Here is a 24,751-nt window from a genome sequence, read left to right on the forward strand (position 1 = left end):
GCTCTCTCTCTCGCTCACACACACACACGCACGCACACACACACACACACACACACATCACATCGCATACCCTCTCCTGTGCAAAAGGCTTCAGGAAGTCCCCTGATCAGGTAAGGCCTGCAGGTATTGCATTGCTCTGAGGAAAGAAATGATTCTAACAGAGAGATTGCGCTGGACATGTGGGTCGCTTGGCAACACTCCTCCATTGTAGCCTTCCTTCTCCTCTTTGCTCCAAAAACAAAAAATAAATACATCTCTTTCCTCCATTCTTCTCTCAAAATACAGGTAGCTACAGATAGAATATATTCTTTTTTTGCTTTTCGAAAAAAATAAGTTTAATTTTTTTTTCATATAGGTTTTTTTTTTCTCTTGTATAGTCCTTCAAAAAGATTCGCAGAGTGAAGCTCCACCGACTCCTTTCTCTATGATTATGACATCACAGGGGTGTTCCTCTGCCATTGCCATGGCAACAGTACCTTGGGAGGAGGACGAGAGAGAGAGAAAAGAGGAAGGAGTGTGGGGTGGGGAGGTGTCACACAGCCCAAAAGAGTTGGTGGGAGAGTGTGAGAGGCAGGGGGAGGAGGTGTTTTGAAGGGGATGGGGGACTTTTGGGGAACAACTGAGGGAAGGGAGTTCTTTTCACCTCCTCAATATCACCCCCGCCTCTCTCTCACACTTTTGAAATGAAGGTTTGGGCATCCTGGTGTAGTGGTCCCCTGGCACCCCTCCCACTCCCCGTCGCTCTTCAGGCCCCACCCTCCCCACCGCCCGCTCTGGCCTGTTAGCGCCAGGACTGTGCCCGCCGCTGGTCGAACTCGGCGATGAGTCGCTTGATGTGGGCCAGCTTGTTGTGCAGGTACTCGCAGCGTTGCTTCTCCTCGTAGTAGTTTGGGTTGTGCTGAAGAGGGAGAAGAGAGCAAAAGCAAGAGACGGGCGTCAGCAACCACACTCACATCACAACTGTCCCCCCTCTCTCTCTCAGCATGCTTTAAACTTCCGCCATCTCGCTGCTATTCTTAGGTCTTTTGAGGTCAACAGATAAAGCCGCACAACTCCCAAGTCTCCATTCTGTCCATCCAGCTCATCTCTCCAACACACACAGGAATGCAAGTAATGCAATGGCTAAACCCACCGACGCCCACACACCAGTGATGCTAAGCTTGTAGACTGCAACAAAGCTCAAAAGACGACAGACAGTGTAGCCTACACACACACACACAAACACACACACAAACACGGTCACTGTAAGGTGACTGGACACGCGCTCACCTGTTTCATCTTTTTGTACTCCTGCAGCACCTCCTCATGTACCTCCTGCAGGGGCCACAAACAGAGTTGACAGTTTAGCAGACATACAGCTGATGTAGCGATCGCTCAACACTTCTCCCACACCGTGCACGAGGGTCGTCGTCCCAGCGACTGCCGTCATTTCCCCAACTACTAGCCGCGGCTTACACATTGACTTTGCAACATTTCTTCAGCTATGAGGTCAATACACTGGGGCAGTTAATATAGTATGTTTTTATAATATGTTTTATATAATATAATATGCTTTTGTTATATGTTTCTAGATGTTTTTTGTTTCTTTTAACTGGCATAAAACACCGCCCTGCGGTTTATACACAATGCGGCTCATACAGCGGAGATTACGGTAGTTCTGCCGGCGTGGCGGTGGCCCACCTGGTACTCTTTGGATCCCGGCGTGAGGCGGCGGCACTGGGCGTCCAGCTGGGTGAAGCGGCGGTTGATGCCGTCCACCCGGGCGTGCAGCACGCGGTACTCGTCGTACTCGGAGTTGAAGTCGTCCTTGTAGCGCTGCCTATGGTCGTTGGACACCAGCGCTGGGTACTTACTGGAGTGGGGGACAGAGAGTTAGAGAGTCAATACCTCTGCCAAGGAGTTTATGTTTTCATCTGGGTTTGTTTGTTGGTTGGTTGGTTGGTTTGTCTGTTTGTCTGTCTGTCGGTCATAATAATAATAATAATAATAATAATAATAATAATACATTTTATTTATATTGCGCTTTACATCAAATAAATGATCTCAAAGTGCTCAAAGTCTGTCTGTCTGTCTGTGTTTGTTTGTGTTTGTTTGTTTGTTTGTTTGTCTGTCTGTTCGCAAGATAACTCAAAAGTTATGGATGGATTTCAATTACATTTTCAGGAAAGGTCTGAAATGACCCAAGGAAGAAACGATTACATTTTGGGAAGTGATCACTGTCTTGATCCAGGAAGCGGTTATGTTTTTTATTTTCGCTTGGCGGAGGTTTGCGCTCTCTGAGTGCTTTTCTAGTCTGTGCTATTTTGACTAGACAACCATTGGAGAAAAGCCTCTTTTTTTTTTTAAAGCACGTGTTCATAAATATTGAAGTCATATGCCTGCTGTCTTCTCCACTGAGTGAGTACACACATCTACTGTCTGTTACTGACTGTGAAACACAGTGAAGTGTTGTGACTGAGTGGAAAGTACTGAGAGCAGTAGGCTTGTCAACAGGTGCCCTGTGTGTGTGTGTGTGTGTGTGTGTGTGTGTGTTATGAAGAGAGCTGCAGAACCTGCTGACAAACTAAAGTCTTAAGACAAGAGCCTGGGGAAAGACTGAAATCTATTAAAGCTTGTGCACGCATGCTTGCGCGCGCGCACACACACACACACTTACATCACCTGAGGTTTTAGCCTTTATGATTCAGGTCACAGTTTAAATGTGTGAAGTATGATAGCTTTTAAACCACCTAACAATTTAACCTGCAATTACTTCCCATCCTCATCCCTGCCTGGAGGGACTCCCACCCTTCACAAGACAGCGCAACCTTCTGCAAGATGAAGAGCTCGCTCTCTCTCTCTGTGTGTGTGTGTGTGTGTGTGTGTGTGTGTGTGTGTGTGTGTGTGTGTGTGTGTGTGTGTGTGTGTGTGTCTAGAGCCTAGAGCAGTAACACTGAGTAAGAGCAAGAGATAAATCACGCACAATAAAAAGGCCCAAAACCCCTAGGGTTGTGTCCTAAGTTATTTACATTGTTCTAATTGTGTGCTCGGTGTTTACTAGGATTCTGAACGCTCATGATCTGTATGCAGCCAGACGAGACCAGGTGATGGCGTTCTCCTCATCAGTATGCACTCAGAGTCCAAACACCATCTACCGCATTGGGTGCGTCACAAGCTAGGAATACCCAGGAAATTGGAACGCCACCGCAATAACAACGGTGAAGGAGGACGGGACGTGGTACTCACGTGATAAAGTCCGGTGTGAGTGGCGCACTGGACACGTCTGTGGAGTGGACAGTCCTGTCTTTCCCATCTGGAAGTACAAACAGACACATATAAGCTAACATTAAAGATCATGCATACACACAGAGACATATAAGCTAAGATTATAGATCATGCACACACACACGCTATCATTATACATCATGCACACACACACAGACACATAAGCTAACATTATACATCATGACATGCGCACACACACACACACAGCAGTTGCTCAGCTCTGATAGAAGGGACAAGGACAAGTAAATGCCTGTGAGCGTATTCCCTTGTGTGTCTGCATTTCAGACACACACACACGGCACAGATTTGTTGTGATAATGAGAACGCAGATCGTGGTCCAGATGGCCGACAGGAGAGGTGCTGGAGCGCGACTCTCGTTAGCTGCAGGCAGGTGAGGGTGGGGTGGTTGGGGGCCGCCATCCAAGCCGCTCAGCAATCACAGGGCACCGTGCTCATGAAGCGTTACTGCTGCACTTACCCAAGGACATGGCCCACAACGCACCCCCACCCACCACACACACACACACTACACACACCAACTTAACATACACCCGCGTGCAACTCCATATCTCAAGAAACAGTGCAACATATGTACACACACACACACACACAATACCTTCGTGTTCGGAGCTGGGACTCCTGTGGGCCGGCGTGTGCTTCTCCTCCGTGCGGTGCTTCTTCCTGGGCCGCTCCTCCTCCTCCGGCCGGTGCTTCTTCCTGGGCCGCTCCTCCTCCTCCGTGGTCACCACCACCGTGGCCTTCTCCTCCCTCCGCTCCTCTATCCTCTCCTCCTTCTTCTCCTCCTTCTTCTCCTCCCTCTCCCTGTCGCGCTCCCTCTCCCGCTCGCGCTCCCGGTCGCGCTCCTTCTCTTTGTGCTTCTTGGACTTCTTCTTGGGCTTCTTGCTGCTGCTGCTGCTGACGCCGCTGTCAGGGGAGGTGCGGGCCACCAAGGAGGAGGCGGAGGAGGAGGAGGAGGAGGGAGGAGGAGCGTGAGCGTGGCCGTTACCGTGGGCGGGCCTGGCGGCGGCGGAGGAGGAGGAGGAGGAGGGGGGGCTGGGCGAGTGGGCGCGGGAGGAGGCGATGGAGGAGGAGGAGGTGGTCAGCAGGGGGAGCGGCGGGCGGTCGTAGCGCTCGGCCGCCTCGGCGCAGGTGGAGCTCTGGTCCAGGGGCAGGTCCTGCGAGCCGCGGCCCTCCGGCGTGCTGGGCGAGTTGGAGGTGGAGCCCGTGGGCGGAGGCCGGGACGAGGAGGTGGACGACGAGGAGGAGGAGGATGCGGCGGGAGGCCCCGGGCAGGCCGCCGAGGGGGGAGGGGGCGGAGGCGCCGCGCTGGAGCGCCGGTCGGAGGAAGAGGAGGAGGAGGTGGCGGCGGCCGAGGGGGTGGAGGTGGAGTAGGAGAGGGAGGCGGGCGGAGGAGGGGGAGGGCCGGCGGGAGCAGGGGCTCGGCTGGAGAGGTGGGAGATGCGCGGCTTCTTGGGCATCAAAGGGTCGATGAAGTCACCCTCCGGCTGCCGTTTCTGCTGTGTGTGTGTGTGTGTGTGTGTGTGTGTGTGTGTGTGTGTGTGTGTGTGTGTGTGTGTGTGTGTGTTGGGGGGGGGGGGGGGGTTAAGAGGATTAGATGAATAACTTCATACATACTTCAGGTGTGCTCAAACTAGAGCAAACTAGATTACCCCTGAGATTACACGTTCACATACATGCAAATTTTATTTAAAGGGAAAGTGTGTGTGTGTGTGTGTGTGTGTGTGTGTGTGTGTGTGTGTGCGTGTGCGTGCGTGTCTTACCTGTGGGGACGTGGGGACTTGCTCCTTTGGCGGACTGGTGGATGGCAGGCTCTCCGGCACAATACCCTTCCTGTAAACAAGAGTACCCTTTGAGCAGTGACAAAATTACAGAAAAAAAAACACCACACAGAAAATAAACACCCATTTTTCTCCGCTGAGGTCGTGCACTCTACAAGTTTAAATATAGAGCGTCCCAGAGTGGTAGCTGACTGACAGAAAAACACAAGCTGGGGCTTTTCGCATTGGGTAAAAGGGGCCCTTTCATAGCCCAACCATGGTCTCTTTCATGCAAATCACACCGGCAGGCTACGCTAGCACAGCGGCCGTACGGGACTCGCAAATGGAGAAAACATTTGCACAGCAAACTGGCTTAACAACTTAAGAGGCCCCAGTAATAAGAACATCATTCCAGGCGATAAGGAGCCCTTTGCTACAGGGCTCTTAAGGCACTTTGTAGCATTGATATTGTAATTTGCGCCATTCAACAGGTTTTGCCGAGCGGCGGCTAATCAGCGGGGAGCGGGGGGGGCTGATAACGAGGACGAGAGCGAGACGTGCCATGGCGTCTGTGGAATCAGATAGAGCGGGGACCGGCGCTGACAAATCATTAGCTAAGGAGATGAGAAGCCCGATGGGCGATCGCGTCGCTGTCAGATAGCGAGAACGGAACACACACACACACAGCACATCTGGCACCACACACACACACGCACACAGTACACCAGGGAATGGGTCTGTAGTGAGCCCTTGTAAGCCCTCTTTAGGACCGGCAGCAGCTGGCTTGGGTGGGTTAGCGCAGGGCTGGACTGTAAAGGCTCATCCCCACAATGGCCCTTTGGGATCAACCATGTTGAGTTACCATGGAAAATGAGCTGTGGGTGCACCGAGCTGAAATCCTCTCCAGGTGCGCTCGGGGTTGGATTACCTGCCGCCGTAGGTGTGGCGCAGCGCTGCCCAACCGTTGACCACACAATAGTGAGCGAGTGTGTATTAATAGGGCTGAGGGGACGGCTGCACATTTCTCCAGACGGCAATTTCTGCTATTGTTGTGTGTTTTACCAGTTACTACTCTCCCCCTCTCTCTGTGTGTGTGTGTGTGTGTGTGTGTGTGTGTGTATACCGGGTCAGGAGCCGGTCCAGCTGCGTGCGCTCATCTTCGTTGTAGCCGGGCCAGTCCCTTTGCACCTCGCGGTAGATGAAGTCCTTCAGAGCGTACGAGTTATCCTTGGGGTTCAAGTTGGCCACCTGTCACAGAACACACACACACACACACACAACGTTATGGGACACAGGCAAGGCCTTTCACTTTCAGCCACCACAGGAAGGACCAACGGCAGCCGTTAGAATTTCACTATCATGCATGCATGCGTGCACTGATGGATGAAGATGAAGACACACACACACACACACACACACACACACGCTTGCGTGAACCTTGACCTCAGGCACTAGGACAAGCTCTCAGTTTCAAGTCAAGTATATTTTTGCCCTATGCACACTCAGGAGACAGCAGCAGGCCTTATTACCAACACACACACTTAACCTTTTCGCTCCCTCATTCACACACACACACACACACCTAGACGAGCCAGCTGTCCTTACTGTGTGGAGACACTCCCAGTCCCTTATAGTCAAAACACTAGCATTACCATAACGGGTAACTGGCAACGCAAGCTCAAAAAACAGGGCGGGACAGGAACACAACCAGCAGACGCACACACACCCCCCCACACAAACACACACCACTTAATGTCTGTGAAAGTTCTGGGGACTTTATGGACACCAGACACATGCCACAATGCTGACCCAGTAGATGACTCTAAAATTCCCTGGCAATATTCCCCAAGACAATATGAAGACATTTCGCAATATTTTAGCCACAAACACACACACACACACACACACACACACACACGGGGAGAGTGGAAAGGAAGGGAGAAAAAAAAAAAAAAGACTAAAAATAGATGCAGAGTGCTGCCAAGAGGAGGGCTATCGAGTTTCCCCCTCCAATCCGTCCACGGTTTCAAATTCTTCAGACACCCCCCCTTTCCCAAACAAGGGACACAAAATAAAAGACTGCTCAATAAGCCAACAACACTCAGACAAGGGCCTAACCAACCCCACTGTGGTCTCCGTCCGGCAGAGAAAGGAACGCAAGGACCGTGTCCACGAAAATAGAATCAATTAAACCGCATTGGTTTGACTTGGAAGAGCCAGCTGTGGGCTCCGGACAGACATGTTTGTCGAGGTGAAGCAAAACACACAGAGCTTCGACAACCTCTGGAATCAAATGCATTGCATAATGCTGCAAATGATATGCTGGGAGGAAACCGTTGCCGACTGGATCAAATTCCGTCTTCTCGCGAAGACGCTACGTTGACCGCGAGCGTGGACGGTCGCTGAGCTAAAGGCACGGCTATATTGTCCGGCGGGACCGTTTTGAGAGAGCCTCCGCTGGTGCAGCTCGAGGACTTGTACGCTCAGAATGCACGTGCGGGGGTTGGGCCTCTATACCGCTGGAACCGGTTCCTCTGCTAAATTAAGTGTATTTAAGGACACGCCGGCCCAAAACTAAACTTGACCACACAAATCCCTGAACAAGCCAGCATTGTACTCTCAACCACCCACCCCCATACACACCCACTCACGAGTGTACGAGATGTTAAAGTACATTAACAACATTCCCCAAGCCATGTGCACTGCGTTTGTATACACCCCCCCCCCCCCCCCCCTCTTATGTTTGACTACTATTTCAGTGTGTGTGCATCTGCAGATTGCATAGGCAAGATCTAAATAGGAAAACACAAAGCGAGTGTGCGTGTGCGTGTGTGTGTGTGTGTGCCTCTCTCTCTCTCTATCCAGTGGGGGTATGAGTGAGTGGTTTAATGTATAGCTCTTAACTCATCCCGTGGCTTTAATTAGGGATGAATGCAGGCCTTTGTGTTGGCCCAAGGCTGGCTAGGCTGAAGGGACTCACACTGTAGCCTCAAATCATACACACACACACACACTTTCACTTGTTCACGCCTTCATCCAGGCTGATCAGTTCAACATGCTCCAGGACATGCTGTAAAGAATATTGGGTGAAAGTAACCCTTTCAGCAAGAAACAGACAGAGAGAGAGAGAGAGAGAGAGAGAGAGAGAGAGAGAGAGAGAGAGAGAGAGAGAGAGAGAGAGAGAGAGAGAGAGAGAGAGAGAGAGAGAGAGAGAGAGACAGACCAGAACTGCATGGACTTGATTAACTGCAACCGCTTCAAAGGCTGTCCCTCCAGGCATTATAAGGTCTTGCGGTGAAAGAGCAACATGTCTGTGCATAAAGTCATATACTGACGCACACACATAAACAACAACATAACAGACACTGTCAACACGCCTTGAAGTTGGAAGACGCCAACTTGGCAACACTGGAATTTCTGTATGCAACTTGTGTGAATATCCCGTAAGCAACACTTCATCAAGTTATGCAGCAGTCATGCGTACTTCTTACACATTATTGCGCAATAGGGCTGTCAACAGCAAGACTGACAACACTCAACACTGCATGCTTGCACAGCAGAGAATGACCTGTGTTCCCAGTTTGTGAATATTGAACCAGCAAAGCCAGCGAGAGGCCACTCACTAAAGCTTCCACACAGCTTCAGTACGGCCAACCAGACCCAGAAGTGGCTCGTTACCGACGCCATGGGCAACACAGTAAAAGCTACAAGAGACTTTCAGACCCAATTAGACCTCTGAAGTTTGCCTACAAAAAGACTTCCGTCTCTGTCCATATAAGATGATCCGGTATCTTGCGATTTTTCCTATGTGACATGGGGATTTTGAATAAACTGTACCTGTTTGACTCTTGTGGGTATGAGGAAGTCTGAAATGCAGACGTTTTGCCCAACACACTTTCGTCATCTGCCTTCGAGTTGGTTCAGCAATCTTCAGTATGTTAAGACGATGAACTTTGTTTATTGCTACCCCAGAGCTAACTTTCAGTGCAACGTGCAATAGGTAGTTAGCTTGGATTAGCAACCAAATCTCCTCAAAGTTGACAGCTTTGGTTCCTGTTAGTCGGCAAACTTTAGAATCTATGGCCTGCACACACACGCACACACACACCTGCTGTCTTCCCTTTTAATGTCAGTTCCCTTTCCACTCCTCACCATCCCCTTACAGCAAATGCAACAACAGGGAGGCACTGTGCAGTAACTAAACAGCTTTCTCCACCAATTTCAGAGATGCGTTCGCAACAGACGTTAGCAGCCACGGGGTTTCAGCCTTCAAACTTCATCTACAGCACCTTATCTTATGATCCTAGTCGCCCCTCCTACCCCTTCTAGCATTGCTGGAGGCCTGCGCCCATATAACACAGCATGCCACTTCCTTTGCCCCCTGCATGCCCATTTGATGCCCATTTGATGCCCACCTGTTGCAGGGTGCTGCCCAGCGAGCTGCGGTCCTTCTGGCTGACCCCGTCGCGCTGCAGGCGCGCCAGCACCTCCAGCTTCTTGTAGGAGCGCAGGGCCAGCAGGTGGACCACGCGGTCCCGGTACGGCCGCTGCGCCACCGGGTTGTTGGTCAGGCACTTGCGGATGGTGCTCGCCGGGTTGATGGGCGTGGAGCGCTTGCGCTCGGGCACTGGGTCCGGGGCGGAGGGGGCCGGCTTACGCATCTGAACGGTTTTACCTGCGGATGGGGGGAGAGAGGGAGGGGGAGAGAGAGGGAGAGGGGGAGAGGGAGAGAGGGAGAAGGGGAAAGAGAGAAGGGAGAGAGAGAGGGGGGAAAGAGGGAGGGGGAATAAAGAGAGGGGAGAGACAGAGGGGGAGAGAGAGAGGGGGAGAGAGAGAGGGGAGAGAGAGATCAAGGTTACTTTGTGAACAGGTTAGGTTAGGAGGACAGGTGTTACCATGTTAACTATGGTGCATGAACACACCTGTGCGTTTAGTGACATCTTCAACTGGTGCAATAAAATTCACACAAATCCTTGCTCTAGCCTAGCAAGAACACTCAAGGAGTGTGTGTACAATTACCTGCCACACATTAAATCAGAAAACTCAGGAGACTGAGAGCACTCAACAAATCATAAAAGAATAAAATGCAAAGCTCTGTGGAGTTTGAACAGGATTTCAGAACTTGAAAAGCGCCAGGCTGTGGGTGTGGGTGTGTGTGTGTGTGTGTGTGTGTGTGTGTGTGTGTGTGTGTGTGTGTGTGTGTGTGTGTGTGTGTGTGTGAGGGGGGAGGGGGGGAAAAAAAGAGAAAAAAAGTGTATGCATAAGCTGTGCGCTTGAGTGTGTTTGTTGTTGATGAAGGCATGAGGTTCGCTAATCTGTAAGACTGCACAGGTGTGCATTTAAAGCCAGGCAGCTCTCCCATACGTTAGCAAATCTGCACGCGTCACATAACACCGGATACCAAAAAAAAAAAAAACGGGATGCGATTGCGTCTTAACGAAATGGATGAAATTCCCTGCACTCCTTTCCATCTCTGCCCACCTCTAAGCTAGTTATCTAACAGACAAATGGGTCCTTGTGGCCTCGCTCCAACTGTGGCTTAGTTTAACATACCTTGGCGTTCACTTTGCCCGTTATGAAATTCAAAAGCTCTTTAATGGATTAAGGGCACACACCAGATACTCCTCACCATGATGGGTGCAGAGTGACCCACTACGACACACACACACACACACACACACACACACACACCGAGACATGACACAAACACACGGTTTCTGCTGTCTCACTGCCCAGGAAGCAGGTGAATCGCTTGTGTCACCGCTTAAGCGCATTACCTAGCGCATGTGACATAACGCAGCTCGTTTGGACATCAAACGCCAGGCATGGTTTACAGATAAAGCCAAGGATAGCTTCCTCCTTTCCTCCTTCCCTCCCTCCCTCCCTCCCTCTCGTCTCTTTAAAGGGAGCCTTGCAGCTGCCCTCGGAGTGGCCCAGCGAGGAAATCTGCACATGTTCCCGCACATGGTGCTCACGTTTGCTTCCACGGAATGCTAAGTTTCTACAGCAGGAACGTCCAGAGCGGTCGGAATTACTCATTATCTGATTCAGGCGCAGTTCGAGGGTGAGGGTGAGGGTGGGTGTGTGCATGCCAGCACAATCTGGATGTCAGAAGCCTGGTGGACAACATTACTGTTACCTCCTTTCTGGTGTAATTCTGGGACGTGGCACAAGCCCAGGCCTGACTTCCAGAGAACTGGCGTCTCCTCCTCCTCCTCCTCCCTGCTCCAAACCACTTTTCTCTCACTCGCTCTCAATTTTCTCTCACGCTTTTCTCCTATCCCAACCCCCCACTCCATTTCCCCCTCACAGGCTGCTGCTGCTTCTTCTTCATGCAAAGCCCCAAGAGGGTGAAACAGATTACGGGATGAGTAACTGACTTTTCTCGTTTTCAGAGAGAGACACTGAGACTGCAGCAGAGGGTGTGTGTGTGTGTGTGTGTGCTAGTGTGTGTGTGTGTGCCTGCCCATGCGCCAGCCCCCAGGTGTTGGGACTGAAACTGTATAAAGAGCAGCTGTGTCGTCTGGCCCAATGGGAACCACACTAATGCACACCAAACTCATCTAGGAAACACCAGAGGAGAGGAAACAAATGAGACCGAGACAGAACGAGAGAGAGAGAGAGAAAAAGAGAGAGAAAGAGACAAGAGAGAGGGGGAGAGAGAGAACGAAAGACAAAGAGAGAGAGAGAGAAACAAGAGAAACAGACAGAGAGAGACGAGAGAGAGACAAGCGTGAGCGGTCTGTAACATTCTTTGGTGAGAGCAGCATCCTCACTCGTCCAGCACATGGCTGTGTGGGAGAGCCGGCGCCAGCGCCACACATTGTTCACCACACAGAGCATTTTGACGCCAGGTGATCTACTGGCTATTTAGGTTTATAGCCTCTGCTCTGACCCACACGCAAATTACCGCTTAGTCCGAGCACACACACACACACACACACACACACACACACAGGGAGACAGAAGCCACTAAATATACCTCTGGCAGGTGAGACAGCCAGGCAGGCAGATAACACACACACATTGAAAAAGACACCCGGGCTATGCAAAACAATTGCAGCGGCTTGCAACAGATTACCCACTGTGCAGCTCTCAGTTTCACCCAGGACTGTCGCGCTCGCTCGCTCCCTCCCTCCCCTCCCTTCTCTCTCTCTCTCTCTCTCTCCCTCTCTCTCTCTCTCTACAATCACTGAGTAGAGAGCCATGAGCAGGCGAGACTGAGCTGGAGAGAGAAAGGTAAGCAGGAGAGATCACTCGAGTGTAATGGGATTAACTTTCACTTTGCTCATCTCACTGACCTTAATCTCACAGACCAGTCGTGGCCAGACTCCTGATTTTCCCAGTAACGATCGTGCATATGTGGATGCGTGCGTGCGCGTAACACGCTAGCTCACTGGTCTACACGCCAAACAAACACAGCAGAAGAGTTTCTGACTAATGCACCGACAGATCTACGACAAGCAGAGAGAAATAGTGAAAAAGAAAGGAGAGAAAGAGAAAGAGAGAGAAAGAAAGAGGAGAGCGCAAGAAAGGAGGAAAGAAAGAAAGACGATAGAGAGTGAGCGCAGCAGCACGGCTGATGGTCGTGTGGCTCAGGAGACTGGGTGTGTGGAGCCAGACTAATTCAAACCAATCCCAGGCAGGGCTGTGAGAGTCGCGGGGGAAGATCCAACCAGGGGCAGCGAGACGCGTGTGGGGTGGAGGTCGTGCCTGTCAGGCAGGAATGGGGGCCTTGACTACTACTAAGTGGTGATGGGTGGCAGCATCACTGAAAAGGGACCTCTGTGTGGTGTGTAAATGTTGCAATTTTCTATAATATGCGTGTCTGTGAGCGCGCGCGAGTGAGCGTGTGTGTGCGTTTCAGGGCGGGTACCTCTGAACTGGCCACCAGGCTTGATGACCTTGGTGCTCTTCTTGCGCGAGTCCTCCTCGACCTGCGTCATGCGCTCGCGGGTCACCTGGTAGGACTCGCTGGTGGCACACACGGTGATCTTGTCCTGTATCGTGCCCAGAGACGCCAGGTGTGGGGTGCCAGCACTGTGGGGTGGGAGGACAGACCAAGACGTCAAATCATCCAACAAATACATCGCACAGTCAATTTCAGTGTGAATAATTATATAAGCATAAACACGCCGCCGTATCTTCATCTCATACAAGTGATTCAAATAAAGAACAAGCAGAAATGCTGACTGGTAATGAAAGGCACTCAAAATGGCTAGATACAGACTCAAAATGGCTAGATACAGACTCAAAATGTCAAAATGGCTAGATACAGACTCAAAATGGCTAGATACAGACCCATTGCTCTAGCTTTAAATGACTACTTATCACATGTGAATCAAAGGAGTAACTGGCTGGTGTATTTTTAGAACATTGTTCGCCTGGCTCGTAACTAGCCAGGTCACCAATGACATGAGACAATGAGGATCAACAAGTTGCAGAGATTTCCTTGTTTCTCTGACGTGCAGACCGTATTGGCATGAGTAATCATGATTCATGACTGTAGAAAAGGTCATGCTGAAATAACACACAACAACCTCTTTAACATGTCATTTCAACCTGAGAGTAGCCCAAGATGACCAAAAGGAGCGCCCAGCCACATGAGAAAAGCCATGAGCAGGGCATCTACCAGTAGCCAAGGTGATATGCAACTCCCTGGACTTTCACATGTATGTGTGGCTGCTGAGTCACACCACTGCAAAGTGCCTCTGTGTGGTAACAGACAGGAACGGATGAACACGTCGCATGCAGATCTCGGCCTATATGCTTTTAAAGGGGAACTTCAACTTAATAAACCTGTTTAGAAATCATTTGGATGATTAAATGATCTGTTCCAGTGAAAATGGTGACTTTCCCCCGCTCCCCCTAGCGTCCCCAGGCCGAAAACCAACATTGCAACATTGGGACTTCAGCGTCCCGGTAAGAGAAGTGAGAAACCGGAAACTCGTTTTAAATCGTGTTTCTTACCTTGTAACATCCACATTGTTCTACTGAATTTATGCATTTCGCTAGCTTGTAAAATCCATGTACTTTGTCGTTACTTGTTTCGAAGAAGAAATAGCATGCACACTTTCTCCAGGGGGATATATAGCTAATCTTACCAAAGGGGGTAAGCTTTAATTTGTAAACTTTAGGCTATTAGCACTTTGATTTCAATTGGTTGTACCTATAAATTTAATACTTTTAATGTTATTGTAATATTAACTGCAGTTACAGTAATTTCCCACATATAAGCTGCAAGCCGCAGGGCAGTGTTTTATGCAAGTTAAAATAAACGAAACCATATTAACACCATATTAACTGCCCCCCTTTATTAACCTCCTAGCTGAAGAGATTTTACAAAATCAAGGTATAAGCCGCGGCTAATAGTCAGGAAATTACGGTATTGTTAATTGTTCTGCTAATGCAAGCCAATACCATACCAAACCACACGGACCACAACCACCTGTACATTTCTTTTGTCTACACGTGTTGAATTCCGTGACACTCCCTGGCCCAATCCCAATCTCTTCCCTTACGCACTCACACACTTTGATGCAAATTCCCGTGAACTTCGTGAGGGCTTAGGGCTGTCCCACTGGGAAATTGTGAATTGCTTGAGGGTTCGCCCGCGCCCTTTCCCTAAGTCGGCGTACATGAACATTTTTCTCAAGGGAATTAGCTACAATTCATAGTGCTATGAAACACAGGGTAATCCAAAGTGAGAGGCTGGAAGCATGAAAAACATCAGAAAACAAATGCCAAAAATGGAACCAGAAACGAGTTTACCAACATGTTTGGGTGAACTGTTTTTTTTTGAGTTGTCAATTTAGTGACAGGTTGCATTTGCTGTCCCATTCCTGGTATTAGCATTTTGAACCATCAAACCAATGCAAACTTGGATCACTTACAACCAAAGATTCTAGAACAGAGCTACGCTCTAGAATCTTTGCCTACAGCTGATGTTAACTGTGAGGGTTCAGGGCTTAGGAGAGAGGCTGAGATTCAGCCTCAGCTTCTTACATTCACACATCTGATGTGGTGAGACACCAAGCACAGACACGTGTCACAGCCTCATCACAGATACGATGACAGCCCACGACTGAGGGACTTTCTTGCTGTCGCAATCATTACATTTTCAACACATTGCTGACTCAAAACCATGGGTGTGGACAGGTGTATGACTAATGTCATCCTTACACCACAAGACTTTTTTGGAAGACTACATTCTCGGGCCCTCACATCTAAAGACAAGTCATAGACTATGATTTTGCAACAACTAGGAGGTCACTATTTACAATACTAAGCTAAACTACTTTAAAGGATTTCCCATTGTGTACTAGATATTGAAAGGAACTCAAACGATAACCTACTAAGTCATATTTTTCATGCAGCATTATTTCATGTGTGACATCCCTAACTGATAGAGTTGTTCAGTCACGTGGAATAGCAAATAACATAATCATACAGCTGTTACCCGATTTGCCCCTTTCTGTTTGGTGTTGGAGAAAGGTCACTATTGATTGTTATACTATACTATTTGCATGAGCCATGACTAAAAGACTCACGACAATATCAATCCGGGCGCCGCGATTCCAGTGAAACTCCCATGATTTCATTCTGACTTATAAGGGCGGCATTAGGCGTAGACTACAGGTGTGCAAGGGTTTGGACAGGTTAATGAATTTGTGGTTTAGCTGCAGGTGTGTAGGACAGGTGTGCGGTGTAGGTGTGCTGCAGTGATGACAGCATGGAGCTACAGGTGTTTGTGTTGCAAGGATACCTAGTGTGTGTCTCATACCTAGACATGTACTGGTGGATACACTCGAAGCTGCCCTGAGGGTTATCCTTGCCAACATTTGACAAGTAGAAATCAAAATTATGAGCGCTGTCAGGGGCGTCCATCCGGGGAATCTTGATACGCTGCAGGAACAAAATAGTCAGGTCATAATAAGCCAATGCGCACACACACACACACGCACACGCACACACATATACACACATGCACACGTACACACACACGCACACGTACACACACACAAAAACAAACATACCACTGCCTACTTTGTAACTTCACACTGTGTCCTTTACATTCAGATGGATATGCTGGCAGAGATGGCATGTGTGCATCTGTGATCAAACCTATGTGGCATTTCAGCGGTCATCCGTGAGGAGCTTCTGTATGCGTACGTACATGCTCTCTGATGTTCATATATGGTGCTAGTAAGAGTAGGTGTTTATGGCCATAGGGGTGGTGCTAGTCTACGGGGTTATGTTTATTTGTGGTCATATGTGGGTGGCGGTGTTTGACCGATATTGTTTTGCGAGAGGGTCTTCCAGCCTATCTGATTGCTATAGTATTTATAGCCGTTCCTGGGCTGAACTCATCCTGGGGTTCAAAGAGCAGCCAGCCAGTCACTTTCACAGGAGCTGGGGGGGTTTGGGTTAGGGGGGACTGAGGGGTGGTGTCTGGGATTCGACCCCCAGGCCACCATAAATAGCCCCTCCTCTCAGTTAACACTCATTAGCCCCTTTCACATTCAGAAACGATACATTAGCGTTTAAGAAATAGCGGGTTCAGGGGATTTCGCAATGTGAAAGGTAGACGTGTTCTGGTCCCGGGGTTGTCTGAAGCCGGTTTCAGAGGCGAGTTATGGGAGGCGTTGCCTAGCAGCACGTCACACGCAATTTGGGAGTGAACAATGACGTTAAGCATGCCTTGGACCTCGGAGATAAACTGATAAACACAACTGTCATGCTAGTTCTACGTGGTTTAGCTTCCAAATGATGGCGGGCCACTTGTTATGTTATTTGAATGCCAAATGAGGTCCTTTTGTCTGTCGAAGTCATATTTCAGTGTGCTGAGTCCTGAACAACTTCTGCTCTGACAGTTAGCTCGTTGGCTAGTTAGCTATCATTAGGCAAACTTTCTAAAAAGACGCAGCAGACGGTTTTGGTAACCTAGCAACAATAAACACTTGACCGAAGTGCTGAGAAAAGGAGATTCAGGGCACTCTCAGCATAAAAAACGTGATTGTTGGACACACATATATCTATGGACACAGCAGCTAAAGTTATCCTAGTCTCTTGTGTGTTTCCTGTATTTTAACCTCCTGCCTGGCCAAATACGTCATCAGTCACACACCCCTAATAGCGGGGTTGACCTCTGTTCCTTTCATATTCAACACGGCTCGGCTCTGATACTACCCCCCGAGACGGGTTGGATTGCCGAGGCGGGTTGACTCCCCACCCCGTGTCGTCAATGTGAAAGGAACAGCCTTAACGTTAAATTCGGCTGATTTAGCGTTAAATTCGGTGAATGTGAAAGGGGCTACTGCTCTATTACACTCACAGAGACTTCTTCAACCTATGGCTCGAGCCACAAGCTCGGATACAAACAAATTAGGTGGCTAGCAGGTCATCTAGAGAAGTGGCCCCACCAGACAGGACACACGCAAGAGACAATTTCCCCAATCTCCTTATCTAACGACTACGAGGCCAGCTATTGCTTCTGCATTTTTGGTTTTGGTGTTCCTCAGACTGGACTTGCACACAGTGTGTGCATGCATGCACGTTCTCAGTCATTCTTGCAAGGAACAGTAAGGCTCCCAGTCCTGCATGACAACTCTTGCCCCTCAGAAGTCCTCTTCACTAGGGAGAGGAAGGCTACTGCGCATGTGCGTGTCTATGTGTGCATGTACCTGCATGTGCAATGCGTATGTGCGTGTGTGTGTGTGTGTGCGTACACACATATGGTGGTAGGGTTAGAATGACTCAGCTTATGTCCACTGCAGTGGAAGGCTCAGTCCAAGCCCCCCCACCCCCAGCATGGGAGAGGCCATGGTGGACTGTGCCAATATTTGACCTGAGGCTGCAGTGAGCCGATATAGACACACACACACACACACACACACTGGAGTGATTTAGCAACCTGAAGGCCAACATGGCTGTCAAAGTGGAGCAGGTGTACGCCAAATGCCCCGTGGCGAGGCCTCAAGACATCCCACTGACTCTCAGACTGACTTAATGGGAGGAGCCCCGAGTACCGGTGAAAGTTTTTCACTTTCAACACTTTCATTGCACTCGGACAGGTTAAACGGACACAGTAACAGACTCACCCCTTGAAGTCCCTGGAAATGTATAGTTGGCTGCGAGGACGGTACATTCTGAAAGAAAAGAAGAAAAAAAAAAGACAAAAAGGAAATGACATGAGAAACTGTGTGAAAGAAATTCAAATTGAACTGCCCTGACCCAACTCTTCTCTTCTCAGATCATGACATTCAAATCAACCGAGTGGAGAGGAGAGGCAGCTTAGGGGGTGGGGTCTGCTTTAGAAGTTCCTCATGCTCAGGTGGAGCAACAATCAAAGTGTAAATCAACCAACGCTTTAGTCGGTCACACTGACAAAGTGGCATTCAGCAATCAGTCAACGCTTGTCATGAGCTAATCCCCTTTGAGCCTGCCCTTGTTTATGGGCCTCATGAAGGCAACAATTGGCTTCACATGAACATGTAGCCTCAGCTATATAGGAGCCAAACTGATAAGTAGCAGAAGCTTGTAGAACTAGCCTGGACACAGCTCCTCATTACTGACAGACATCCACAGAAGATAGCAGCGAAACTAGGAGCTCCGTGTCCACACAGCTTGCTAATGAATGTCAGCAGACCAAGGTGGCCAATGCGTGCGTGCGTGTGTGTGTGTGTGATGAGCGAGTTGTGAGACATAGAGAGAAACCAGGCAGAGAAGATAGACAGGATAATGCAATAAATGCATTATTATGCACAATCATCTTTTTAAAATGTAAGGCCTTGGATCGGATTCCCTTAAGCCTGACATTGTGCGCTTTAAAGCACTGACAGTGGAGTGCTGCTTCAAAGCATTCCACTGGGGGCGAAGATAAGTTTCACACAACTGTCTCAAGTTAAATCCATGGAGGAATCCGAGACAGTTTAAACATCCAAGCAGGTGAGCTTACCGTCTCTGGAGTGTGGTATGAGCTACAGGCGGGGCCTGCCACTGTGCACTTCTCCACAACACAGGGGCAGATGGAGTTTTCCAGTAGCCAACCAGATGACACAACACAGCCACAGATGCAACGACGCATGGGCAAGGTTCGACTCCTGCACACTGTTGATCATGCATTCTCTCTCTTAGCCCACCTCGTCTCATTGCCAGATAGATTAACAATGATTAACTGGTAGCGAGGGCTTTGAGGTGTGTTTGTGGGGGGGGGGGGGTGCAGTCAAACACAGCATGGGCTATTGTAAACAGAGACACACTCCTCAGTGCCAACCTCATACACATACTAGGCCCAGCTAGAAAAAGTCAAGTATGGCACCATAGGAGAGAAGTCAACTATGCGTGTTTTCAAAACAGTCCAACACAGTAATCTAGTTGACGCACACAATGAACAGCAAGAGGACAGAAACGTAACGAGCACGCTATCTAAACCTACTGTTAGTGAACGGCAAGGACTCATGAAACGGTCCAATGCAATGTAAACATTTGGCCACCTTGCGGTTTAATGCTCCCTTCTTTGGAAATAAGTAGATACACTTCCTGTTACGAGTCTGCACATAGATGGAAAACAGGATACCGATGCTGAAACATGGCTATCAGCATCTTAAATGTAGTATGTCTGAAAAACTGAAAAACTTACATATCCAGCCTAGTCAACTACAGATTAAACGAGAGGTCCAATGACATCTTTTTGACAACATTCAGACCTATGTCTCCATGTCAGGCTTTGGGATTATCTTCAGATTCATTTCCATGACACTCAGTCATGCTCCAATGACAGTTAGCACGCCCCAATGCCACAAGCCGTTTAGGCACTTCACTATGCAGTTCTGTGGCCTGGGACAAACGACCCTGCAAACATGTCTAAGTAAAACTTTCACAGCACATCACCAATTATCTAAAGACAGCAGTGGACATGCGAATGGACTTTTGTCAGAGCCAACTATGTTGGTGCTGTTTGCAGTGAGACATTTAGCTTGTTAGTTTTTAGTCCAAAACACTTTATTGTTGCTGAAAAGTAATGACGATAGGCCTAGCTTAAATTGTATTGCATCAGTCCATCACATAGGTTGCACACTGTTGCTAAATGTTTATCTATATGATAAGCTATGTGGTTAATAGAAACATTCGAGAATTGGCCTGAATATGTCAGGAAAATACACAGGAATCACCAAAGTACTTTCCCCCTTTCTGAGGCGAAAGTAGAGACGGTTTACCTCCTGTTGAAATCTAACAAAGTCTGCTGACATTTACACTTGACTGAAATCAAGAGATGACCAGTAGTGTTCATTCTCTGGACAGGCTGCTGCTCACGTAGTCGCTGACTCTTCACTGGTCCAACAAATTATGACCAAACACTCCAACGTCACTTCCTTCCTCAGAAAATCCTCCGAGAAATTAGATACCTTCGAGGTAACCCATCGTCTGTGCACACGGAAATTGCTGATGACACAAATGCTATCTTTTACTGTCTATGCACAAATGGCTTAGACTTCTACCGGCACTTTCCAGTAGCAAATAGCATGGCAACCCAAAACAGCAGTGAAAGATACGGCATATACACATTAATTATTTGTTTTATATTTTACTTAGAGGTAACCTCCCATCATTGCTGTTCACTTAGATTATGTTATACCCGTTTAGCTGCATGGCATTTTATAACCGTTTTATCAACAGATCCAGCTAATAGCCTAGTTTTCAGTAGCTTTCAGCTAAATGCATGACACGTACTAAGCTCCATTTAGCGAGAGGGGGCAAGCTGGTCCACGAGTACGTCCGCACTAGATTAAGTTCATGCTTCCAAATTATTTCATTTTTGACTGTCCAACTCACTCTATCGGTTGAATTCATCTGTTACTCAGACTTTGGATTCAATCTGTTAACCTGCAACTGTTTCCAAAGTTCATGTCGACAAATTTACACGTCGAATGTAAAATACTACTGATAAGTAATTTAAACATTGTAAGTAATTAAGTTACATACAAATGCCCCACTAAATGCTATCTTGGGACATAAAGATTAGAATACGCCAGCTGCTAGTCTGTAAGTGTCACAACTTTAACCAAGACCGATAAGCACTTTTTAATCAAGCTATTGCTAACATTTTGGTCAGACAGCTGGTGTGATGTTTGCCATTTTTCTAAGCCAATGATCAAGCAAGCAATATTAGCTGTAGCCAGCTAACATGAACGTTACCATCAGGGAAAATGTCGATGGATAGACAGAGTTATCAATAACGCAACTATGTCTTATCAGAGCTAATTTCGCATGGCTGTCGAAATTCTTCTGTCATTTCTGTAAGATATATAATGTCCATTTTGTTGTGCTGGCCCATGGCCAAATATAGCTAAATTGATCACTCTTTGGCATACCGTTACTTATCAAACAGCATTAAGCACGGTAGCCAGCTAGCTAGGTCAACGTCAAACTAGCGTCATCGAAAGCACACTTGCCAGCTAACCAACCAATCTATCTACTTGCAAATGATGGCTAACTTTGTATAGCGGATTTGAAACTTGCTACAGCGGCTCTGACCACAATCGTTAGCTCTACAGCTAACTAGCTTGCTAAGCCACTGCAGTGAAACGTTTGTCACTATTTCCTCCAGCTGTAAAATTACCTTTTAAGAGACTGATTTCAGTCCGAGAAGGCAATCGATCCGCCATTATTTGCCTTAATGTTAACCAATGTTAGTTCTCTTGCTAACGTTACAGACGAAGATCATTTAAAACGTTTACCGGTTTCAGAGCCAACATTAATTTCAACTTTCTGGTCGATCTGCCACGTTGTTAGCTCGTTAAAGTCAATGGTTAAAGTTGTATATGGAATTTAAATACGTCGACTAGTTGCAAATGTTAGCAACTTAACCCTTACCAAGTATTTAGAGCTAGCAGGCTGGCTACACGCCAATACAACCCAAACCTGCTGATATAACTGATTAAAACTAATTATATTTAAGTGCATCTACCGATTACATTTAGCATATGGACAGGAGGGAAAACATAGTATTAGTTTGATCAGATTCATGTTAACGTTATCAGTAAGAGAAGATATATGATGGCAAAAGCATAAATTCTTATCACAGTGCTGTGTTGGCTTAACGTCTGAGCTGCCACTTGGCTTAGTTGAAGCGGTTGGGTCGGTAGTATTTGTCAGTTAGTTAAAACTCCACTGTGGTCTTAACATAATCATTGCCAATCCATAACTAGTAGTGTCGCTTTTGATGTGCTTAATGTGAAATAACACTGTTATCCAGCGGCAGTCAACAAACTGCGTGGCAAATGTCTCAACTCCAGACCAGAAAACTTCAGAAAAAGTGTAGGTAACAGTTTACTCTTAAGTTGTCGTGCTTTCTCATTCAACTTACCTTACAGTTTTGGTAGTTTTCTAGCGCTCGTATGGCTGTCTCCGTCAGTTTTACGTGCAATACTGTGATTTTGCCCGCATTCCGTCGGCTACAATTCAGTCCGTACCTCCCATCCTCGGAGAGAGCCGCCATCTTTACCAGCCTTCCACCATAGTCCCTCTGACGATTGGGCATATACTGAACAAGTCTGCCTCGCCGGGACAGTGGAGGGAGGGACTCCCGAAAGGGTTAGTTCTGAAATTGTGCGTCTGATTGGCCTCTCATTTTTCTCCTGCCTCCCTTTAAATCTTCTGAAATGTGCAGCAGTAACTTCTGCTGTCTACGTGCGATAGAAAGCTAAACCAGCTAACTACCTGTGTTTTGTCAGAGCTGACAACAATGCCGTCTGCTTGTTTGCCTTTTAGTCCTACACGTGCTTGTAATAATCAGCTGAGAGACTGGTATCTACGTCATAGAACATCACAGATATCGAACTGCATTATGCATCCGTTCTTAACGCTAATAGGCCCATTCAACTTCTAGTATAAATAATGCTAACAAACTAATGTAAGCTGTTTAATACGAACAAAGAATATATAATATAATATATTAAATAATAAATAAAACTTGGATTATGTTCTACTACAGCCCTGGCCATAGTTCAGAAGAAATATAATGGGCTACAATCATGCATTTAATCAGTCCTATCTCTTTGAGTCAGTAACCACGATGGCGAGTGTTTTGCTGTGGTGTAACCTAGGCTGGGTGTGGGGCAGCCTGTGTGAATCCAATAGATTACTGAAGATACCACACCCTTACTGACAGTGTATTGAAGCAAGGTTTGTAGAGGAGATTATCCTCTCTCTCTTTCTCTCTCTCTCTCTCTCACACACACACACACACACACACACACACTGACACCTGACAGAGTGGAAGTAACATGTTTTGTATCAGGTGTGTGTGTGTGTGTGTGTTCGCACGCGTACATTTTCAGCACATAATGCGCGTGTAAACACTTGTGGCTCTTGCACTTGTGGCATGCTACTGACAGATCTTCTGAGGAACAATGGCCCTGAGAGCAAGACTGTTTCTGGCACGCCAGGCCTCCTCTATCTGCTGCCCTGCCTTTCCTTCTCCTCTCGGCTCTGGCCGTTTGTTGACACAAGTACTCATTGTGGCCAGCTCAGCGCGCTGAGTGCGAGTGTGGGCGCAGCCAAACGCCAGGCCTGCCCGGCCGCTTTTCACACAACCCGCTGCTAACGCACAATGAAGAATGGACAGGATTGTACTGATGCGTTTGGCAGCCATTGTTTGACACGCGAGTCACAGCCAGCGAGTCATAGGAGCAAGGATCTGAAGACTCTGGAAGAGAGAGAACGAGGGATAGAGAGAGAGAGAGAGAGAGAGAGAGGTTTAGAGATGTGCAGGGTCTTCTTGCGGTCATGAAGGAGCAGAGATGATATGGTTCAAGGCAGCTTAAATGAAAGAAGGGGCTGCAAGAGTAAACCTCCATATGACTTGACAAGAGTTTCAGATCAGCCATATACTCATTTTTCTTTTATTTGTCTCATGTGTATACAATGGTCACTTTTTCTTGTTCCCGTCCTGCTGTTTGTCTTCCATAGTTCGCTCTCGATCATTTCACGTCAGTAGGACCTTCATTTTATCATTGGTTACCTGCAATAATTTGTTTTGGCAGCAGGTATATACAACAGATTGTTGAACATGTTTAACCATTTGTACTCATAAATGATGGATGTGATTTTTTATTTGTCTGACAGGCCAATAAAAAAACGTGTTTCCTTCCACTCACCCAATTAAATTAGTTGAGATATCGTTCACTTCCCTGTCGAAAAAAGGTGTACGCTTCACTGGTTTATTGGCAAACAGACTTGCTGGCGACGACGTACAGTACCTACCTGTGTTGTGGGAAATGCAATCAGTTGGAGGAGGGAATTCATTTTCCATGTGTGTCACAGGCACATGGCAGAAAGGCCGTAAGGAGAAGGCCATAAAAAGGCTGCGAAAACTGACAGCTGGAGGTCATGAGAGCAGAAGGAAATGGCGCAGGGATGAGGCTCGGAAAATGAGACCACATAGTTACTGTCTTAAAATGACACCAGTGAGGATACTATGTGATCTGGTGTGGTGTGGTGTTGGCGGTGGAAATAGTGACAATGTCCTTCAGCACTCACCTTGTAGACATCACAATGAAAATGGAGTTGCTATAGTCCTCCTGAAATAGTGAAGTATGGGTGGTCACAAATGCTAATTCAAATCATGGTAAATGAGCTCAGTGGTTGGCTCAGTGCTGGTGATGAGGCTAAGATGATTGGTTGTACAGGCTGTGACATGTCTGCAG

At 47.9% G+C, this 24,751-nt stretch overlaps 1 protein-coding gene across 2 annotated transcripts; it reads right to left on the reverse strand.

Annotated features, from left to right (window-relative positions):
- Window positions 1–22,697, reverse strand: ell2 (elongation factor for RNA polymerase II 2). 2 transcript variants are annotated; one of them, XM_062554590.1, is made up of 12 exons: window positions 22,411–22,697; window positions 18,143–18,190; window positions 15,826–15,947; window positions 12,919–13,082; window positions 9,458–9,717; window positions 6,166–6,290; window positions 5,046–5,115; window positions 3,881–4,778; window positions 3,226–3,292; window positions 1,681–1,852; window positions 1,270–1,314; window positions 1–898 (listed from the first exon to the last, which is right to left on the reverse strand). In XM_062554590.1, exons 1-12 carry the CDS (start codon window positions 22,582–22,584, stop codon window positions 782–784), a joined length of 2,262 nt encoding a protein of 753 aa, XP_062410574.1. In that variant the 5' UTR covers window positions 22,585–22,697; the 3' UTR covers window positions 1–781. The 2 variants fall into 2 exon arrangements, with proteins under 2 accessions (XP_062410574.1, XP_062410573.1); XM_062554589.1 differs by having other exon boundaries at window positions 3,881–4,781; window positions 22,411–22,689.
- Between the last annotated feature and the right edge of the window lie 2,054 nt (window positions 22,698–24,751).

The sequence above is a fragment of the Sardina pilchardus genome, chromosome 14, assembly GCF_963854185.1.
Source record: "Sardina pilchardus chromosome 14, fSarPil1.1, whole genome shotgun sequence".
Taxonomy (NCBI): Eukaryota; Metazoa; Chordata; class Actinopteri; order Clupeiformes; family Clupeidae; genus Sardina; species Sardina pilchardus.

Bases quoted from the DNA above. Each gene is read 5' to 3' on its own strand.
- ell2 (XM_062554589.1), bottom strand. From the start codon at position 22,584: ATGCCCAATCGTCAGAGGGACTATGGTGGAAGGCTGGTAAAGATGGCG. The intron at 5,116-6,165 runs GTATACACACAC...TCTTGTTTACAG, and splicing joins CTGGACCGGCTCCTGACCCG to GAAGGGTATTGTGCCGGAGA. The intron at 3,293-3,880 runs GTATTGTGTGTG...TTGTACTTCCAG, and splicing joins TCCCAGCTCCGAACACGAAG to ATGGGAAAGACAGGACTGTC.